Source organism: Brassica napus, chromosome C1 (genome assembly GCF_020379485.1).
Source record: "Brassica napus cultivar Da-Ae chromosome C1, Da-Ae, whole genome shotgun sequence".
Lineage (NCBI taxonomy): Eukaryota > Viridiplantae > Streptophyta > Magnoliopsida > Brassicales > Brassicaceae > Brassica > Brassica napus.
This window is the reverse complement of record NC_063444.1, coordinates 47,295,633-47,316,016: the sequence shown is the minus strand read 5'-3', so window position 1 is coordinate 47,316,016 and position 20,384 is coordinate 47,295,633. Positions and strand designations below refer to the sequence as shown.

Sequence of the window (20,384 nt, the reverse complement as noted above, 5' to 3'; positions counted from 1 at the left end):
GGGGAGATGGAGATGCCCATATGCTTTAAACCAATATAGGGAGAGAAACAAGGAGAACCCATGAAGAGGAGAGCTTAAAGTTCGAAGCTTTATAGGAAAATTGCGGAGGAGGGAAAGAGAAAAGCTGAGATTGTGTAATAATTGCTGAAGAAGAAGAAGAAGCTATAATCTGAAAGGTCATGGCCATTGGGCAGCTTCGCCTAAGAGGAAGAGATAGAGACGAAGAGAAGAGACGAAGAGACGAAAGACTTCCAATTTTTTTTTAATAGTGACACGTGTCTTATAAGATACGGATCTTCCATCGACTGATTAAGACCATCCGCAACGGTATATTTTGAGGGTCCTTAGCACATAATCCTAGACTAATTGGAATAAAATAATATTAACAAAGCTCAGTTTGGTAAGGAGCAGTCCTAAATTAAGAGGTTTTAAGGAGCAAATCCTTAGTGACGTGACAAGCTCTTTTCCGATCATCATCGGAGCTAACGTCTTCCGATCACTTATAGAAACCACTTTTAAAACTCATTAAAAGATTAGAATTGCTATAGAAACTTAAAAAAAAAAATTAAAAAAAAAATAAGTTATAGAAACCACTTTTAAAATTGATTAAAAGATTAGAATTGCTATAGAAAATTAATAATTATTGTATTTGGTGATGAAAATATATTTAAACTAATAATTATTGTATTTTTATATATTTAATCATGTAATAAATAAATATTTAAATTTAACATGTTTTAATTTTTTTTTCTTCTTAATGATAGTTACTCATGCAAAAATAAATATCTTATGTTTATATGTTTTTTTTTCTTAATGATACTTAATCATGCAAAAATATATATTTTAATTTCACATATTTTAAAATTTATTAATTTTTTATTCTTAATGGTTCTAAATTGGATAAAACCATTGGACATAATAATTTGATTAGAGTTTTTAACTTAAAAAAAAAAAAAATTTAATATTCCTAAGGAATAACACCATTGGAGATGCACGTCTTTTGTGGTAATTACAATTTTTCTTGTTCTTTAAATCATAAACTAGATTTTGACCCGCGCTTAGAAAGCGCGGGTTTGTTTGTTTTTCATTTATTAATCGAAAACTGATTTACAAATTACCATTATTTTTCATTTCGAACCATAACAATTGAGTTTTTAGGTTTTTATCATTTGTTTTTTTTCTCTTCAAAATATGGTATTTGTTCGAAATATGGTAGCTGTTCTATAATAATGTTTGAGTTTTAAAATTTGTTTTCATATCTGACCTAGATTCATGTTTGAACCTATAGACCCGATACATTGTATATAATCCTGTTCGGATTTAATGAAAAATTTGTTAATTAAAAATCCGATATAACCCGGTAAAAACCTAAAAACTCACTATTAACCCGCGATCTGATACTATTGATCCGATAACAAAATATCTTATAGTACTTTTTTAAAAAATTGATTAAATTACTCATATATTTATTAATATTACATAAATTAGTGATTCCTTAGAATTTGATAAAATTTTATCATGTTATCTAAATAAAAAATGATAATATAAAATAACTTATTGATATTACAATATTAGTTTATTTTCGTTATTAATAACCTATTATAAGTTTGTGTTTGTATTTTAGATTTAAAAATTTATTTTAAGATAGTTTTTAAAATATTCTTGAACACTCGTAATTGCTATATTAATATTATGTATAAAATGACATTATACACTGAAAAATGATATTCAAATATGTATATGATATATGGTGTAGGATATACGATTTTGGTTTGTATTGAAAATATGTATAATATTCAAATGATCTATTTTGAATATTGATACGTATATTTAAGAAAATAATATTTTCATGTTTCTTAATTCATTTATTGTTCATAATATATTTATACTTATATTAAATTTAAATTTAATATATCTTTTAAATATATATATAGGCCTATTATTTATAGATCCATTTAGGTGTATCTGTAGGCCCAAAACCAAAAGACTTAAATGCCATTAATGAATTTTATTAATTCTTTGTAAAAATAAGGGTATTTTTGAGAAAACTGCAATTTTCATTAAGGATATAATTTGAGAATGATCCTCTTTTAATGGTATTGATACACTAAGAGACGTCTTTTGTGGTAATTACAATTTTTCTTGTTCTTTAAATCATAAATACACTAAGAATAGTCGAATTAAGGGTTTCATCGGGAGCGCCTCCAATGATGAAACGCAAGGAACAGAGAAGGGCAGCTTGGAGCCGATCCCTCTTGATCTGAAGAAGATGGATACAGTGACGACTAGATCGCCTGCAAAGAGGGTGGTGACTCATCACCAAAAAGAAGTCTACGAGTCAAGGGACAATGACGATGGAAGCGACAAGAGCCCAGGTAAGCTGCTACATGTCCTCCCTTACGATATGGAGGTGGAGACACTGACTAGATTGCCTGGAAAGTCGCTTATGAAGTTCCTATGCGTGTGCAAGACTTGGTATTCCCTTATCCGAAGCCAAAGATTCGTGGCTTCATACTACGCTGCAAAGCCATCCCGTTTTATAGTCGCTTTCACCAACAGTGCAGGTGGTGATGATCCCAAGCGTCTGTTCATCTTGTCGGGAGAGGAGGAAACTTCTTCTTCTTCTTCTTCTTTGGTTGCCAATCTAGACATGACAATACCCTCAGTGACCTTGCGTCACGGCGCCTACAAGTATTTTTCCGTCCATGGCTTTATCGCTTGTTTTGAGTTGTCAAATTTCATTATATGTAACCCTAGCACGGGGCAAGTCATTACCTTTCACTGCAAGGCACCGGGCACATCCTTGGGATACGATCCTGTAGATGATCAATTCAAAGCATTGACCCAGGTGACATCTAACTATGATCATAACCCTAGTGTCATGGTGCACGAGGTTATAACACTTGGACGAGGACGAGTAGTATCTCGTACCCAACTTACCTCCCCGCCTTATTACCGTGTAACTAGGGGACGATGCATCAATGGTTTCATGTATTATGGTGCTTATGCTCCATGGGAAAGTAAGGCTCCTGTGTTTGTGTGTTTTGATGTTAGAAACGAGAGGATACTAAGTTTCATCACAACGCCTCCGGAGGTCCTGGTTTGGCAGGCTTTTACATCATTGATAGAATACAAAGGGAAGCCAGCTGTCGTTGTACCAAACTGTTTGAGAGTAGGTGGTTCTTCTTTCGACTGTTTTAATCTTTGGATACTGGAGGATGTGACGAAACATGAGTGGTCCAAACAAACATTTGAGCTTCCCTTGTCTTTGCCCTTCACTCTTGGGATGGGTCAGCGTATGATCTCCCAAGGAACCAACAAGGCTGGTGAAATCATTTTCTCCCCAACAACTCTGCCAGGCCGTGCCAAGCCCTTCTATGTTTTCTACTTCAACCCAGACACGAAGAGCACGAGAAGAGTCCGGATCCACGGAGTCGCTGATACTGAAGAGTTCTGGAGCCGTTATGGACTCACAGGCATATGCTGCGTCTCTTTCTCACCCCAACACAATGATAGTATTGCTTTTTTATAGAAATGTGTTTTGTTGATGTGTAAGAGCTTGCTTGATAAACAAAACTAAACTAAACTCTGTGGATTTTTTTTTTTTATCAAATAATTATGCACCAAAAAAAAATACACTAAGAAACCCATCTAAAGACAGCGTTAATCCTGCTCTCACAATCTCTTAGATACATTTTGTTGGTTTTCTTCACTGAAGTCTCATGTTATGAATCGTATTGATCACATACTCGAGTAGCATGTATACTGGACCACGGCGACATATTGACATTCTATAAAGAAAATAACACACGACCAACAAGGAGTTTGATTATTGGGGGCATGAGATAAATTAACTTCGGGTAGTCTGATTCCTAGCATTGGGTTTATATTTCTAGAGTTTAAAATGTAACTTTAACTCTTGCTACATTTAAATTAATGCACCAAATTTTAGCAAAAAAAAAACAAGGAGTTTAAGGGAATTCAACATGAAGTATGGGTCCCTTTAAAACATGTAGAAAAATAAACCTTATTCTCTACCTACTTACCTTTATGATTTTCTTTGTTAGAGCCTCCACAATGGACGGTGCCAAACAAGAAGAATATAACTGCTATAACTTTCCACATTTTATGTTCATGACTAATGTTCGTTTTACTAACTTGTCGATTTTATAACATTTATGATCTATTGTTAATATGTTATGGTTGGAAACTTCTTAAAGAAAATATCAATGGGAATCTCTTGTTATGTCTCTCAAAGAAAGAGCCAGAGAGTTTCAATAGTAAATTTCTGACATATGGATCTTTCAGAGCCTATAAATGTGTCGTTTGCAACTATTGCTTATAAAGTCTCAAAAGTTTATTTCACCGACTACCAACTCAGCATAGTTTATGTTGGATTGGATTTTACATGTAGAGCATATATTTTATCAGTTGACCTACTGATGATGTAGACATGAAACTTATCTCAAATCTCTCTTGTTGAAGACCACAACAATTAGAATCAAGCAATATCCACAATCAAAACGGATCAGATAAGATGGCAATCCTAACATAATCAACAAGAATGGTTTCCATTCATTATGTTTTCACCTGAAATGGCAAATTCATCTTGAATTCAACTCATTCTGATTCTTTGACCAGTCATATAGTCGTCGTTCTAATCTGGACACCACATAATATTTGGCATGACACTCCCATGTCATCTCAGAGACATTTTGACCATTCATTTGTCTTAGTGTGAAGATGCATCCCCAAGATTAGGCACATCTTCATGAAGCTAAACATAAGCAAATTACATTATCTCTAAGACCTGCTTTACTCTGCCCTATAGTTGAACTCCATGTGGGAAATATCATAACTAAGGTACTTAACATGACTTTTCACAAAAAAAAGAGAGGGTATTTAACATGACCACCAAAAAAATATAATAACTAAGACCTTCAAAATGTACAAGTGTCCATATCCCAGCATCCTGAAAAGGCTGATCTTAGAAATGATGTAATTTAAATAAAAATATTCACCTTGACTTCTAAAATTTAAAGAGGTAATATAAATAGGTCTTATGAATTTAAAATTGTAAAAAATATATGCATTAAAACTTAGCTTGAAATGTATTTGAAGATATGAATCTTGATTGGTCATGTCCATGTCAAGAAATTGAACTTAAAAATATGTTTTGTAACACTTTATTTCATTAAAATCGATATAAAACATATTATATCATAAAAGGCCTAAAATGAAATATAAATCAATATCTTGTTTGCATAATTGACAGAGCTGACGATTTCTTACCCAATTTCACTGATGTGATTTTCTTATTTTGTCTCTCTTTAATCTTAACGTTCTAACTTTTTTCTCATTGACATTGGAATAATATTCTAATTATTTTAAAACAATAAAACTTGCCATATGTCAACCATATTAATTTATAAAACCATTACCATGTCACTTTCTATCAAAACATGGAATAAAAAATAAATTTAAAATAAAAGATATAATACTTAATAACAAAGATTTTATTACCCTCAAGTATTAAGGTCTTGGTCAAAAAAAAAAAAAAATATATATATATATATATATAGCTATAAGGTCATTAACCTTTTGTAGCAATGGTCAGTCAAGACTGACTGCGTTACTATCAACTCACGCAAATCCTCTAAACTCTGTTAATTAACAGCATCTTCCGTCATTTTTGCGAGTCTTTAAAGTCTCTCTCTCTCTGACTCTGTGTAGCTTCCTTCCTTGCTCTCAAAAAAATTTGGGGATCATATTATTAACAGAAGCGCCTCCGTTCCTCCTCCGCAGATACGCACTCTTCTCGTCGGATTTGTTCATCGTGGTTAGCTTCCTCGTTCCTTTTTCCTTCTCTATCCGTCGATTAATGATCCAATTCGCTTGTATCTGAATTCAAAATATCTCTTGAATTTTGCAATTAGACGAAAGGAATCACTGTTCGAATATCTGGGAAAAATATCGGATTTGTGGCTAAGATTGTTGATGATATTGCTCCAGATCCTTAATTCGATTGCGTTTTTGTTTTTATGAACCTGATTTGGACTCTCCCTAATGTTTCTAGGGTTTTGAAAAGGGCATGTTGAGATTTAATCCAGTTCTTTGATATTCAGGTGGGATTGTTGCTCTTCATGTGTCTTAGACCATTTGCTTTTGGAGCTTTGTAGTGAAAAATAAAAACTTTGTGGTGGGGATCGTGAGATCTTGTGAGATGAAGATATCTTTGAGCTGCAGCTATGGGTTTGTTGATTGATGCTACTGCGTTTGGTAGAAAGGAGATCGCTTTTAATATAACTCAGCAAGAACAACACAACATGGGTGAGACTCTCATCACAACCCTTTCTATGGAGAATTATCACCCCTCGACACTACTCTCCATGGACTCAGATGCTTTTACTCACGAAGAATCAGAGAGGGAGACGAACCGGTCGCTTTTGCTTACGGGTCCTCCTGATATCAACCTCCCGCTCTCATCTGAGGCGAGCCCGTCTCTGTTTCTGTGGAACGAGCACTGTGATATCTTAGACGTTGGCCTCGGGCCTCAGATTTATGAGCCTGAGGCTGTTGTTCATGTCCCCAAGGTTGCTAAGAAGCATAACAAGCGTGTAGATAGTGCTTGGGGTGCTTGGCTTTTCTTTAGCTTCTACTTCAAGCCTGTTTTGGACGACAAGTCTAAGAACAAGTTGATGAGGGATAGTAATGGGTTGTCTGGGTATGATAAATCTGATTTGCAGCTTGACTCCTTCATGGTTCAGCATGATATGGAGAATATGTACATGTGGGTGTTCAAGGAGAAGCCTGAGAATGCGCTGGGGAAGATGCAGCTGAGGAGTTACATGAACGGCCACTCGCGCCAGGGTGAGCGTCCTTTTCCTTTTAGTGTGGACAAAGGTTTCGTACGCTCTCATAGGATGCAGAGGAAACATTACCGTGGTCTTTCTAACCCACAGTGCCTCCATGGAGTCGAAGTTGTTCAGTCGCCAAACCTCTCTGTGCTTAACGAGGATGAGAAGAAGAAGTGGACGGAACTCACAGGTCGAGATGTGAACTTTGCTATTCCCCTTGAGGCAATTGATTACGGTTCGTGGAGGAACCTCCCAACCACGGAACTGGAGGCTGAGCGACCTATTACTCAGGCTAAAGCAAACGGGCACACCCACCTTAAAAAGCTCAACGGTACCTTTATGACTCTGTCAACACATTCACCAAACCATGGAGCTGACTCAGTGGAAGCACAAATCGCTTGCAACAACAAACGCAAAAGGGATTGTCTCGCTCTAGGAAACTGCGATGACTCAAGCTCAAGTGAGAAATCTCTGGACATGAAAATCAACACAACAGAGCTGCTGCCATGGTCAAATGATTTCGCTGGGGTGATGAAGGATGTGTATGGGCCAGTCACAGCTGCGAAAACCATATACGAAGATGACAAAGGGTATTTGATAATCGTCAGCCTGCCACTAGTTGATCCGGAAAGGGTGAAAGTGACATGGAGGAACACACCAACTCACGGAATTGTGAAGATATCATGTACAAGTACAGCTTGTGAGCCATTCATCAAGAGACATGACAGGACATTTAAGCTAACAGATCCGACACCAGAGCACTGCCCACCAGGAGAGTTTGTCAGGGAAGTCTCCCTGCCAAACCGGATTCCAGACGACGCCAAGCTCGAAGCTTACAGGGATGAGACAGGAACAACGCTAGAGGTTTTAGTACCTAAACACCGAATAGGACCAGAGGAGCATGAGGTTCGCGTCTGTCTCCGTCCCTTTATGCTAGAGTGAGAATGTGTCGTGTTAAAGGATATTATTGATTCATGTAATCATTGGATTATTCATATTTAATCATATTTCCCATTGCTTACTTAGATGGAACAGAGTTAACGTCGATAATAATATAAATGTTAAAGCAGACAGAACATAAAGCAGGTTCAAAATACATAGAAAGAGCTTAACTAAGCGACAAAAGCAAACAACATAACAAGAGAGGTAAGAAACTTGATCAACTTCTTCAATCTTTGGTCCAGCATCGCCACTGGCACCAGGAGTCAAGGAGAGCATCATTATCCATGCTACCAGCGGCACCCATGTCAACACCAGGGCTTTGGTACATCCTCGCAATAGTTGGGTTGCAAAAAGACTCGAGCTTCTTCATCTTGTCCTCCTACTTTTTCAGATGGAAACAGAGGAGCACGAAGTTCGCGAGTGTCTCCGTCCTTTTATGCTAGAGGGAGAATGTCTCGCTTAACTTGCTTAAAGGATTTTATTGGTTCATGTTAACATTGGACTATTCATATTTCATCGTACTTCCCGTTGCATTGCTTAAATGTAATGATAAAAAGCAGACACAAAGACTTAAAGCGACCAGGTTTCAAGTACATAGAGAAAAGCTTAACATAACATGCAAACGACTGAAACATTAAAGCAAATTCAAAATAACAATAGAGCTTAGAAACTTAATCTACTTCTTCAATCTTGGGTCCAGCACCACCAGCAGGAACATCGTCGTCCATGCCACCAGCGCCACCCATATCACCACCAGCGCCTTGGTACATTCTCGCAATGATTGGGTTGCAGAGAGACTCGAGCTCCTTCATCTTATCCTCAAACTCATCTGCCTCCGCCAGCTGATTACCCTCCAACCATTCAATAGCCTGGTCAATCGCATCCTCAATCTTCTTCTTGTCGGCTGCATCAAGCTTAGACGCGATCTTCTCATCCTTAATCGTGTTCCTCATGTTGTATGCGTAGTTCTCTAGAGCATTCTTCGCATCCACCTTCTTCTTGTGTTCCTCATCCTCTGCCTTGTACTTCTCCGCTTCTTGTACCATCTTCTCAATCTCTTCCTTCGACAGCCTTCCCTTGTCGTTAGTGATCGTGATCTTGTTCTTCTGACCAGTCGTCTTGTCTTCAGCCGACACGTTCAGGATACCGTTGGCGTCTATGTCAAAACAGACAGTGATCTGAGGAACGCCTCGTGGTGCAGGCGGGATGCCGCTGAGCTCAAACTTCCCCAAAAGGTTGTTGTCCTTGGTTCTTGCTCTCTCTCCTTCATAGACCTGAATCAACACACCAGGCTGGTTGTCCGAATAAGTCGAGAAGATCTGCTCCTTCTTCGTCGGAATCGTGGTGTTCCTCGGAATCAAAACAGTCATCACACCTCCAGCAGTCTCCAACCCCAATGACAAAGGAGTAACATCAAGAAGCAACAAGTCCTGAACCTTCTCATTCCCCTCCCCGCTCAAAATCGCGGCCTGAACAGCCGCTCCATAAGCAACAGCCTCGTCCGGGTTAATACTCTTACAAAGCTCCTTCCCGTTAAAAAAATCCTGCAACAGCTGCTGAACCTTAGGGATCCTAGTGGACCCACCAACAAGCACAACGTCATGAACATTGCTCTTATCCATCTTCGCGTCCCTCAAACACTTCTCCACCGGCTCCATACACTTCCTGAACAGATCCATGTTCAGCTCCTCAAACCTCGCGCGCGTGATAGTCGTGTAGAAATCAATCCCCTCGTAGAGAGAATCAATCTCAATCGTCGTCTGCGCGGTCGAAGAGAGAGTCCTCTTGGCTCTCTCGCACGCCGTCCTCAGCCTCCTCAACGCCCTCGGATTCCCGGTGATATCCTTCTTGTGCTTCCTCTTAAACTCCTGAACGAAGTGGTTCACCATCCTGTTATCAAAATCCTCCCCACCGAGATGAGTATCACCAGCCGTCGCCTTCACTTCGAAGATCCCTTCCTCGATCGTGAGCAGCGACACATCGAACGTCCCACCTCCCAAGTCAAATATCAGCACGTTCTTCTCCCCAACGCTAGACGCCTTCTTGTCGAGACCGTAGGCGATGGCCGCAGCGGTTGGCTCGTTGATGATGCGCATCACGTTGAGTCCCGAGATGACTCCGGCGTCCTTTGTAGCTTGACGCTGAGAGTCGTTGAAGTAAGCGGGGACTGTAACGACGGCGTTTTTGACGGACGTGCCGAGGAAGGCTTCTGCGATCTCACGCATCTTTGTGAGGACCATGGAGGAGATCTCCTCAGCTGAGAACTGTTTCTCCTCTCCCTTGTAGTTGACGACGATCATGGGCTTCTCAGCTGGGCCGGAGATGACCTTGAAAGGCCAGTGCCTCATGTCCGCCTGGACGGAGGGGTCGCTGAACCTTCTTCCGATAAGACGCTTAGCATCTGCATAGACGTTAAGAGTAACCGTCAAACAACACGATTCATTCCATCACTCTATTTGAGCACAATGTTTTAAAAATCGCTAACCGCGTCTAAACCGATTTAAACCGATAACCGTCAAACAATACGTCCATCACTCTATTTTAACAGAATTTTCTAAAAATTGCTAACCCCCCCTAAACCGATTTTTCGAACACTGATAACCGTCAAACAACACGATTCCATCAATCTATTTTCACACAATGTTTTAAAAATCGCTAACCGCGTCTAAACCGATTTAAACCGTCAAACAACACGATCCACCGCTCTATTTAACCCAATGTTGTAAAAATTGCTAACCGCGCGTAAACCGATTTAAACCGAATATTAGAACACTGATTAAAGAGTTGAATATCCGGTTCAGATCTGAGCTATACAGTATGTGAACAAACATTACATGCAAGAGCTGGAATCTAAGGCGGGGTTCGTGGTTTCGAGATGAGAAGGAGTAGAGAGCTTACCGAAGACGGTGTTGGTAGGGTTCATAGCGACTTGGTTCTTGGCGGCGTCTCCGATGAGACGCTCGCTGTCGGTGAAGGCGACGTAGGAAGGAGTGGTGCGGTTGCCTTGATCGTTGGCGATGATCTCGACGCGGTCGTGCTGCCACACGCCGACGCAGGAGTAGGTAGTGCCGAGATCGATTCCGATCGCTGGACCTTCGCCTTTACTCGCCATTATCGAGTTGTTTTGAATAGAGCTTTTTTTTTTCTTCGCGATTGATTGAGAGTGTTTTTGTTTAGGTTATGTGCATGAGAAAGAGGAAGGGAGAGAGGTGCTTAAATATTGAATCGAAAAGAAGTTCGAGAATGTTCAGTTGATGAGATGTCAGCCGTTGGATCTTATTTTTTCCGCCTTTTCCTTTTTTTTTTTTTTTGTATTGGTTTCTCGCTCCTTCCAGATACCTCGTTTTTGAATATCGAAAACTCAGCCGTTTTGAGAAAAGTCATACCATATGAGATTTTTACCGTACATAGTAACGTAAAATAACTGAGGGTTAAAGAAAAACTGGTCGTCAATATAATTGGCAATAAAATTATGAATGTAGTACGTTTGAGTTTATGACATATGAATCATGAAACATATTTCATTCGTTAGGAGATCGGAACTTATCACGTTAGAACAAAGATCGTTGAGTGACAAAGCGTCTCTAGTCGTGACTTTGTTTGTGGGAACGTAATATGATTGATTTAGTGTTTTGATTTTAGCTTAATATGGTTTTATTCAATTGTTAATGACACCATCTGTAATCAATCACGTCTATTTAAGGTCGGGCGTGCAAATAGTTTAACATGCTCTGATCAGTGAATGTGTGAGGCACCCTAAAACCATTTATTGACATCGAAAGAGTTGGTGCTATGATCAGTGAAGTAATAATTTCATCGCAGAGTTGGTGCTCAGGCTTGCAAGTATATTCATCAAACATGAACATCAAATTTGAAAACCAAAACTGGAATAAAGGTGTGGAATGGATTACGAACATCTTGACAACATTTTCATTCTAAGCATAGACTGTTGTTATTCTCTTCTCAGTTTGAAACAGATATAAACTATAAAGCCTTACATAATCTAAAGATAAATTCACTCAAGTGGCTTCGTATTTGGGATCAGCAGCTACGTAATGATAAGTAATTACCAATCCGAAGATGAAGATGCCAAGAGAATTGACTATAAACCCCAAATCTTGATCATCAATCATCTGCAATCAACACAAACAAACATTTGAGCGAAACAAGTCTTGTTCCACCAATAAACAACAAAAAAAAAACACAGAGTTCACAGAAGAGTCTATTAGGAGAAAATTGCATACATGAGTCAAAAGTAGCCCTCATATAGATTGCACAGAGAAAGAAAATGTGTTATAAACCCAACGAGAGCTAGACCTAAATCCAATTGATCATTGTTAAGAGAACAAAATTGATTGAGACTACTATTAAGCTCAGAGAAAAAAAAAGTAAGCAAAAGGGATGATCCCAGTGGGAATCGAACCCACGACCTTTAGATTCGGAGTCTAACGCGATATCCACTCCGCTATGGGATCACATTGTATGAAAAGTTGAGATTCAAAACACCTAAAACTCCAAAACGTGACACAATCCGACAAGAGAAAATTGACAGTTTTCGTCGACAGAGACAGATTCAAAGGACCACACAAACTTAGACTGAGAGTGAGCAGATCAAAAACAAACACACTAGTTGGAACCAGATCTCCGAAGAAAGAATGGTAGATTTACCTTTTTATCAGACGGTGAATCGGTGGGAAAATGATCAGATCTCCAGGAACCAGACGCGATTGTTGTTGGATCTCAGAGTCTCGATGTCTGAGGGTTTCGTTTCTCTTCTTTTATTTACTTTGCTACGAAACAAGCCTGGCCCATTACGTAATTACTTGCCCTTTTCACATACGTAGTCGTTTTACTCAGGGCAGTGTATCTTACTAATGTTTCATTCCTTTTATTTTCAAATTGGTGTGATTCAGGCTTTTCGTACATACACATCATAAAACATGGTTAGTAGTATCTCTTAACGAAACAATGGCAGCCAGAGTTAACGAGAAGAAAAGGAACTGGTTAGGTTCACACTTTCACATATCCATTTTAAAGGCAAAACATTCGAACACCCAAAGGCCAACAAGCTTCACTATCTCTAGTTCTCTACACAATACAAACTCCTAACTGGTTTTGTTCCAAACTCTGTACAAAAGCTTGGCTCCATGAAAAATAAAATTTCTGGAACTATAGCCTCTGTTCATGATTTTGCTAATTTTACACACATAAGAGCATAAGAGAAAAAAAATATATTCAGTTTGTTAGGTCAAAAAAAAAAAATCACATGCGGCAGTTATCATCAGATGCTTAGTGTTTCTGTAAGTTCCTTAAAGTCGCGCCATTCCCGCGGAAAAAGGAGAAGGCGGATGAGTCATATGATCACATTCCAGATGATCCCTTCAGCCAACGCTTTACTATCAACAACTTTCTTCAGATCTCAGCCACAGTGTCTGTCACACAAGAAGCCATATCTGAATCCACTTGCAGATTCCCCCCTGCTACTTTCAGCGACGAGTCCAGTATCTATGAAATGATTTTTACTTTCACTAAACTCTCTCTTCTTCTTTTTGCTGCAGGGTGGTGGTAAAGTAACTCTCTAGGATTTTGTGAAACCGAGGAACTTACAGAGGCCATATGTAATAAACTGGAGACTTATGAGAGCCCCCGAGCTCAAAGCTCGTTTGATAGCTGGAGTATACCACACATCTGCAGGTATGGATTCTCCAGCAGTTTCTCATTATTGCTCTGCACAACACAAGAATACTATTATTTGTGGCACACATAAAAAGAAGAAGAAAAAGCTCATTGATATTTTAATGACTACGCACTCTAAATGATCAAAATAGCATTTACCTGCTGAGCCTTAAAGACAAGCTTCTGAAGCATGTTTTGGTAATTTTCTGGTTCCTCCGTCATCATCCTCTGAAATAACCCAAACTTTAACCAGTGAGCAAAAGATGAACAATTTTTTTTTTGAAAACTTGGTTTTTCTTTAGTTGTATGAATGTCTTTTAAAATCAAAATTGTGAGTTTGAGAAATTTTCTTGCCTTTAGTAGAAAGGCTGAAGAGTAATAAGCCACCCTTGAGTCAGTATCATCCAGGAGTTCCCTGCATAGATAAATATAAGTTCGTAAATGCCATGAAACATGTTGAACATATAAATCAACTGGGTTTTGAAGTATGGAAGAGTCAATGAATCACCTAAAGAACTCCTCTCCACCAACTTCTTGAAAAGCAACTGTATCCGCTGTGCATTTACCGATCAGAAGTAATAGCAGGGTGGCTCGGATATCAGAGGTTGCCCCTGGGATATTTCCTCTTCCTTTGCTTCCAACGGCGACACCAAGTGCAATATTGTCAGTTGCTGCACCTGCTAGTTGAATTAAGGGCCAATAAAACAAAGCCGCTGGAACACGCGCAACCAGCTGCATAGGGACGGTGGCTTGCCCGCGAAGAAGCATTGCTGCCATTGACGCTGTCTCGCACGTTGAAACAGGGACACTGTTGTACCGAGGCCTGGTGTCAGCATCATCCATATTCTCTTTATAGCTGTTACGATGGGAAGTTTCGGATTTGCTATTTCTATCAGCAGAATTGGGGGCTGTTTCATCATCAGGAGACAGAACTTTCAAGCACAATTGCGAGAAAAGAATGTCACACATCTGCATGGAAACAACAGAGAGAAGACAAAGATAAATTAGAACTTATAAAAATTCCAATAAGAACATATATTTCTGATAAATATCAGTAAGCTTTAGAGTGACCTTTAATAGGACATTTGACAAAGCAAAATAAAAGAGCAAACAAAAGGGTTCCACGATTGTGTACCTTTAAGATATTAATCCGGTCGGTTTCATTTATTTGTGCCATCAAAGACAAAGCGCTGCTCATTATGTCTATAACAGCGTTTGCTTTCTCTAGTCGTGTGTCTTTCTGATCCTGACTAGCACCAATTGATCGCTGTGTCTCATTCTCATCTAGTAAGAACTTGGAACGCATAAGAAGCCTCTCCAGAATGAACAGGAAACCCCATCTTATAACACTGTTCCTTGATTTCAAGAGTCCACACAGAAGCTGTATGGAAATAGGTATATCAGAAGTAATCAGAGAGTCCGAGGCACCACAGAGGGCAATCTTTTGCTGCAGATCTTTTATGTTCAGCCATACACTTCCACCACCCTCTTCACTAATTTCCGCAATCAGAAGATCCCCCAACCAGATATATCCATTTTGACGGTATGTGGCTCTTTCTGAATGAAGAAGAGAGTGTAAAGTAGCCCAAGCTAGATTCACTGGCATCCTAATATCATTTCTTAATTCTTGAATGCTGTCCATGAACTTGTGCGATTTGGTTAGCTGTTTGAGATGCCGAAACTCTATGTCCAAGTGAGTAAACGAACGTATTATCGTGTCAAATTTTTCTGTTATATTTGCCAAAAGCTGCGAGCAAGGAAAAAGGAAGTTAGAAAAGAGCTCTGACTAGCAAACAATATAAAAGAAGACCACTTAATCAGACCCTCAGAAAAAAATTATGTTGCCAACCTACCTGGTTTAGACGTTCACTGTTGCTGAACCCGGACAATGCTGCAGCAATTGATCTTCGCAGGATTTCCCCTATGCCTTCAACACCAAGCTTAACAGAAATGTAGAAAGCTTCAGGTGCATCAGCAAGAGCAAGTCGAACAGCCAAAGGTTGAATCTCATCATCAGTGTACTCAGAAAGACCAGCAACTGAGCATGCCTCATTAATTTGATGCAGGACATAGTCAAATAAAACCGAGTAGAGATTTCTTCTTTCCTCTCTAGTTGTCGCCAAAGAGTACTGTATCAATAAGATGAATCCCTCAATCTAACAGGAAATAATCGAGGCTCAAAGTATCTATTTAAATGGTTTCTGAGAAAAAACTGAGTATATATTCGTAGTACCTTATAGAAAATGAACTCCACGCCACCAATCAGATCGACCTGTTCTACAAGAAAATTTGAGGCTCTTGAAGTTGCTTTGGTAGAGCCATCTAGTTCTGGAGATCGAAAAAACATGTTTGTCATGATACAAATAAGCTTGGAATGAACAACTTCTGACCAAGAATTCCTTTTGCTAGTTCCCAGAAGAGCTTTGATAACCTGATTCACGGAAAGTGACTGGCTCGTCAGAAAGCACAACTTAGCATAGGAGCCAATGTAATGGTAGCATGCAGCCGGAAACACAGATCACATAAATATATCAATAAAACAAATCTAAATGAGAGGAGGGTAATGAAACAAGGAATCATCCACACAGCAGAAGGCAAAGAAAATATTCAGCCTCACAGAACTAACATACCCTTATGTCAAGACCATTTAGCTGGTTTCTTCGTATTTTGCCTCTATCACAGACAAAATATAGCAAGCAGCTGAGAGCAGATGCCCAAACGGATTCTTCCTTTTCCTCAACCTACGAAAACAATTTTGAAGGTATAAAATCCAACACAATTCTAGATTTGACATCAAACAGAGAAGCAAGAAGAGAGTGCGATACCTGAACAAGAAGAAGTAGAATTTCAAATAAGATTTTTAATATCCAAGACTCAAAGTTCTCAATAGCTGAAGAAGTGCTTGACATCTTGGGCAAGTCTTTCGTTCTCGTCCCTTGAAGCAGCATCTTGTTTTCATTATCGATAAATGTTTCTTGGGCGTATTCTTCCTCAATGGTTGTAGCATTGTCATTTATCTTTGGCTCTAACAGTTGTGCATGAACTCCTAAATTAAGAATTAAATCAAATACTCGAATCCTACAAGCTGCATTTGTGGAGCATAGCATTTCCTGAAATAAATTTGTACGCATGGGTGGAACAGTTAGCAAGCAGTGTAAATATCACAATACTGTATATGACTAGATGTCCCACCTCAAGCATGGAGAGAGTAAGAGGAGCAGCAATTCTAGCGTCCAATACATACCTAAAAAGAGAAGGTTTTCAAAACTTAGTACCATAAGCTTGTCAACAATAATAAAAGGGAGGAAAGGATAACTAGAAATCTTAATGAGACGACGCAATTAGGTTGGCTGCAGTGTAACAAACCGTACATGTCAATTACAAGCTTTATTAGGACGCTCACAGCCACATCCATCGACGGCTTCCCAGTCTTGCTATTTAATTGGGGTGATACGGTCATTGGATTTGAAGGGGTGGATGATGCCTCGGAACAAACAGCAGCGATCACCTCACCTACCTCGGCAGGGTTTAGGCGCAGTGGTTGTTGTTCACTGAAAAATCGTGCAGGGAACAACGATAGTCATTTGTTGTGATAGAAACGAAAGTTAAAATTTGCATCAGAAAGATGCTTCCATGCAGATAATCCCTTTTCATTCACAACAGCCAACAAAATACAGTTATTTACGCAAACGGCTTGATGCATCATGCACATACACAACAGTGGAGGAGGCACTCTTAAGTCTCAAACAACAATAATTTACAGTGAAATAATATATACTGAACGTTAAGAGTTTATTCAACTAGCAGCTCTTTGTCAGTCGCTTACCGATTCAAACCTTAGAGAGTCTAATATTAGGCATTATCTTAGATGTTGAAAAGGGAAACCTTATTGACATAGCCTTAGTATTACGTAAATGAAGGACCCAAAGATCATAAAGATATCCATCTTTTACCTGTAATGACGATACTGAAAAAGTGGTCTGGCACGTGGACGAAATGTGCTAACTGTGGAATCATCCCTGCAGATCATGCAAATCTTCAATCTAAGAACTAACACTAACTTTCAAAGCAGAGTGTTATGCTTTAAGATAATAATAATTTCCAAAACATTATCCTCATTAGGCCCAATCATGCAAAACTGCAATCCCTGAAAAGATATCTATTTCAAATAGCACCATTTATTTGATTCTTTCGAAACTATCCGGAAATGCCGTTCTGTCAGTTGTAGAACAGTCTCGAACAATGCAGAACGGGTCATAAATTTTCTTAACATCAAATGGAGGACTTTTGTAATCAACAGCTTGCTGGTTTCCAAAATGTACCATTTCAGAAAACCCCCTTAAATCAAAATTTAAAATCCATGTTTTTGCCTCTACTGCATTATCACAATTAACAGCTGGAATCTGTTCTAGAGGAAATAATTTTAATCACTTCTTGAAATCTTGGAATCACGCGAAAGCTTGCAAGGTATAAAATGCAAGCATAATCCTAAGTCATCACTTTGCAATTTACTTCAGAAAAACACAAGATAATACATACCAGATCTGCTGAGGGCCAGTTCTAGTGCGTTTGGAAGCTGTTATCGCTCTCAAATGGGAACGAGCTGAGGCTGAGTTTGTTATCATTGTGACTGAAGCTGGCTGCAGCAGCTGTTCTAAGTAAGGCATCTCTGCGGTACCAAAATATTTCCAGTGGTGGCCCTTCATTTTAGCTTCCATATCTCCTACGAGCAGGCCCGCAGCACCAACTTCCAAGAGATTACAATTGTTCATGTCTTGGAGATTCACAGGGCGTTCGCTAACCATGCAGAGAAAATTCATTCAGTGATAGCCAAGTACTATTACCATGCAACGAATGAATTTTTTGTGATAGTAATTGAATTAGAGTTTTTCTAGTAAGATACAAACGTGCTGCGTGTATAGTCAAGAAAAGAGGCAAAGGCGCGTTTTTGTAGATAAAACCCTGTACGACGTACCTTTCAGAAGAAGCTGACGAAAACTGGAGCTCCCCAACCCAACGCCAATTCAGTAAGTCTGATGATATGTACTCAGTGTCTTCCATAGCATTAAACTCTTCTATATTTGACAAGTTTGAAACAGACAGATTTGCAGCATCCTTTTTCTGAGGAGACTCTACGGCATTTGCAGGACTTAATTGAGAATTGAATGATTTGCTCAACAAAGAAGATAGAGATGGCAATAACTGTCTTGATGCAAGAGTAGCTCCGGCAAATGCCGCTGGTTGAAAGGATCGCCTTGGTATATGTAGTGCCACAAGAGAACGCACATAATGCAATGACTTCACCAAAGCTGCAGAAGCAAAACTGGACACAGGTAAAGGAGAAGCACCCGCTGGTGCTGATAAAACAGGCAATGATTTTTGCTTCAAGCTAGCATCGCATTCAGCAATCAAGTTCACGCAAAATTTATCGACCTGCAGTAGTGTCTCCTCCCCAGGCTTATATCTGTAGTGTAGGAACAACTAGGATCATTATAATGTAAAAATATAATCCATGGAAAACACTGGACGACCTGTTAGATATTGCACACAAGCCTCATAATATAGCCAAAAAAAAATGTACACAAAATCTCTAACGCCTGAACAGCCACTATGCCCCCTCCATATTCAAATGATCTACTAAATAATTAACCAAACGTAACAATCCCCATAAACGGAGCAGAAATAAAGGTAATAATAAGAAGGATGAGCTGAGGGGCTTTGATAAATGAAAGAGATGCTAGTTCAAAGAAGCAAATGAAAATAATCAAGTTATTCGACTAGACTATATTTTACCTTAAGAGATATCGTTTCAGTAATGCCACACACCTCGTCACCACAGCTGGACTGCAGAAAAGTGATTGAACATTAGCAAAAACGTTATTTAAAAAAACCATGATATTGAGAAACATTTAGATTCTTATACCATTGTCTCATTATCATGACATGAGAAAGTATTGGAAAGAACCAAATACACATGTAGCCGAGTCAAGAGTAAAATCACCTGCGATCTCTCTCTGCTATAGTATGCTCTAACAGCATGTTGTAGGCCAGGTCAGTCGTGCCAGTGGCTGATAAATAATCCTGTAACCAGCAAGTGATTGTGTAAGCGTCATACACTTCCCATAGACGCATAAAACTATTCTCATGCAATTACAAAGGTTCTACTAAGCCAATAACATAGATAACAACCAAATCACATATCCCTTTACCAAAACATTTTTGCATCCACTCTGGGATTCTAATCCAATGGCTTCAGAAACAACAATAGGACCTTCCTAGCTTCGAGATTCAACTGCAGCATCAATACTACTTAACGAAAAGCGACTCCTATCTTGTTACTATTTAATCGAAAACCAATAAGATCTATCAATGGAGTTTGCTATCGCGTTAGCCTCTCATAACACATCTCAAACAGGATCTATCAGCTCCAAAGACGAGAGAGAGAGAGAGAAGCCAATTCCATACCCTGAGATTCCTAAGAGCTTCGGAAGGTGCTATCGAAGGGATCGCGCCGTGGTGAGATGTAGCCGGAGGGTGGGAGGACGAGAGGCAATCCGCCACGGCTCGGCGCAGCGGCTCGGGGGGCTTCTTGGAGGAAGAAGATCTAAGGCGGGAGGCGGAGCCGGCGACCCCGAGCTGGAGCAGCCGGGAGCTTCCGGGGCTGTGATTCTGACCGGGGGTGAACGAGGAAGACATTGAATCAAATCGCCACTCTTAGCTGCGCGGAGTGAAGACTTTTTTTTTTTTTTTTCTGTTATCGATTTGGGTTAATGTTTGCTGGCTACGTCGTGTCTTTCACATCACAGAGATGAGCTGTCAAGCGCTTTCGTTTTATTGATCCCAATTGTTTTACGTATATTTATTAGTTTTTTTTTTTTTAACAACATAAAAAACTACACCATACACCAA

General features: G+C 39.3%; 3 protein-coding genes, 1 non-coding gene and 1 pseudogene across 4 annotated transcripts; 2 read left to right on the top strand and 3 right to left on the bottom strand.

Moving 5' to 3' along the window:
* The first annotated feature begins 2,207 nt into the window (after positions 1–2,207).
* Positions 2,208–3,586, top strand: LOC106375072 (annotated as a pseudogene).
* Positions 3,587–5,597: 2,011 nt separating this feature from the next.
* LOC106377473 lies at positions 5,598–7,878 on the top strand. The gene is made up of 2 exons (XM_013817715.3): positions 5,598–5,839; positions 6,126–7,878. Exon 2 carries the CDS (start codon positions 6,249–6,251, stop codon positions 7,797–7,799), a length of 1,551 nt encoding a protein of 516 aa, XP_013673169.1. The 5' UTR covers positions 5,598–5,839; positions 6,126–6,248; the 3' UTR covers positions 7,800–7,878.
* Positions 7,879–8,346: 468 nt separating this feature from the next.
* LOC106377472 (heat shock 70 kDa protein 4) lies at positions 8,347–10,998 on the bottom strand. Its single transcript, XM_013817714.3, has 2 exons — positions 10,698–10,998; positions 8,347–10,200 (listed from the first exon to the last, which is right to left on the bottom strand). Exons 1-2 carry the CDS (start codon positions 10,909–10,911, stop codon positions 8,471–8,473), a joined length of 1,944 nt encoding a protein of 647 aa, XP_013673168.1. The 5' UTR covers positions 10,912–10,998; the 3' UTR covers positions 8,347–8,470.
* Positions 10,999–11,669: 671 nt separating this feature from the next.
* Positions 11,670–20,266, bottom strand: LOC106377475. The gene is made up of 18 exons (XM_013817716.3): positions 19,941–20,266; positions 19,477–19,556; positions 19,269–19,319; positions 18,451–18,939; positions 18,015–18,272; positions 17,429–17,494; positions 16,847–17,026; positions 16,668–16,719; positions 16,301–16,585; positions 16,106–16,216; positions 15,709–15,906; positions 15,329–15,604; positions 14,611–15,222; positions 13,984–14,444; positions 13,830–13,890; positions 13,635–13,703; positions 12,468–13,526; positions 11,670–11,932 (listed from the first exon to the last, which is right to left on the bottom strand). The coding sequence occupies exons 1-17, from the start codon at positions 20,169–20,171 to the stop codon at positions 13,452–13,454; spliced, it is 3,555 nt and encodes a 1,184-aa protein (XP_013673170.2). The 5' UTR covers positions 20,172–20,266; the 3' UTR covers positions 11,670–11,932; positions 12,468–13,451.
* Positions 12,202–12,274, bottom strand: TRNAR-CCG. Its single transcript has one exon. It is a non-coding gene; the product is annotated as a tRNA-Arg (tRNA).
* Positions 20,267–20,384: the final 118 nt, after the last annotated feature.

Excerpts from the sequence above, each read along its gene's own strand:
- LOC106377473 (XM_013817715.3), top strand. The coding sequence starts at position 6,249 with ATGGGTTTGTTGATTGATGCTACTGCGTTTGGTAGAAAGGAGATCGCT.
- LOC106377475 (XM_013817716.3), bottom strand. The coding sequence starts at position 20,171 with ATGTCTTCCTCGTTCACCCCCGGTCAGAATCACAGCCCCGGAAGCTCC. Across the intron at positions 18,940-19,268 it reads CTGAAACGATATCTCTTAAG|ATATAAGCCTGGGGAGGAGA; the intron begins GTAAAATATAGT and ends CCTACACTACAG. Across the intron at positions 13,704-13,829 it reads CTTCAGCCTTTCTACTAAAG|AGGATGATGACGGAGGAACC; the intron begins GCAAGAAAATTT and ends GGGTTATTTCAG.
- LOC106377472 (XM_013817714.3), bottom strand. The coding sequence starts at position 10,911 with ATGGCGAGTAAAGGCGAAGGTCCAGCGATCGGAATCGATCTCGGCACT. Across the intron at positions 10,201-10,697 it reads CCCTACCAACACCGTCTTCG|ATGCTAAGCGTCTTATCGGA; the intron begins GTAAGCTCTCTA and ends ACGTCTATGCAG.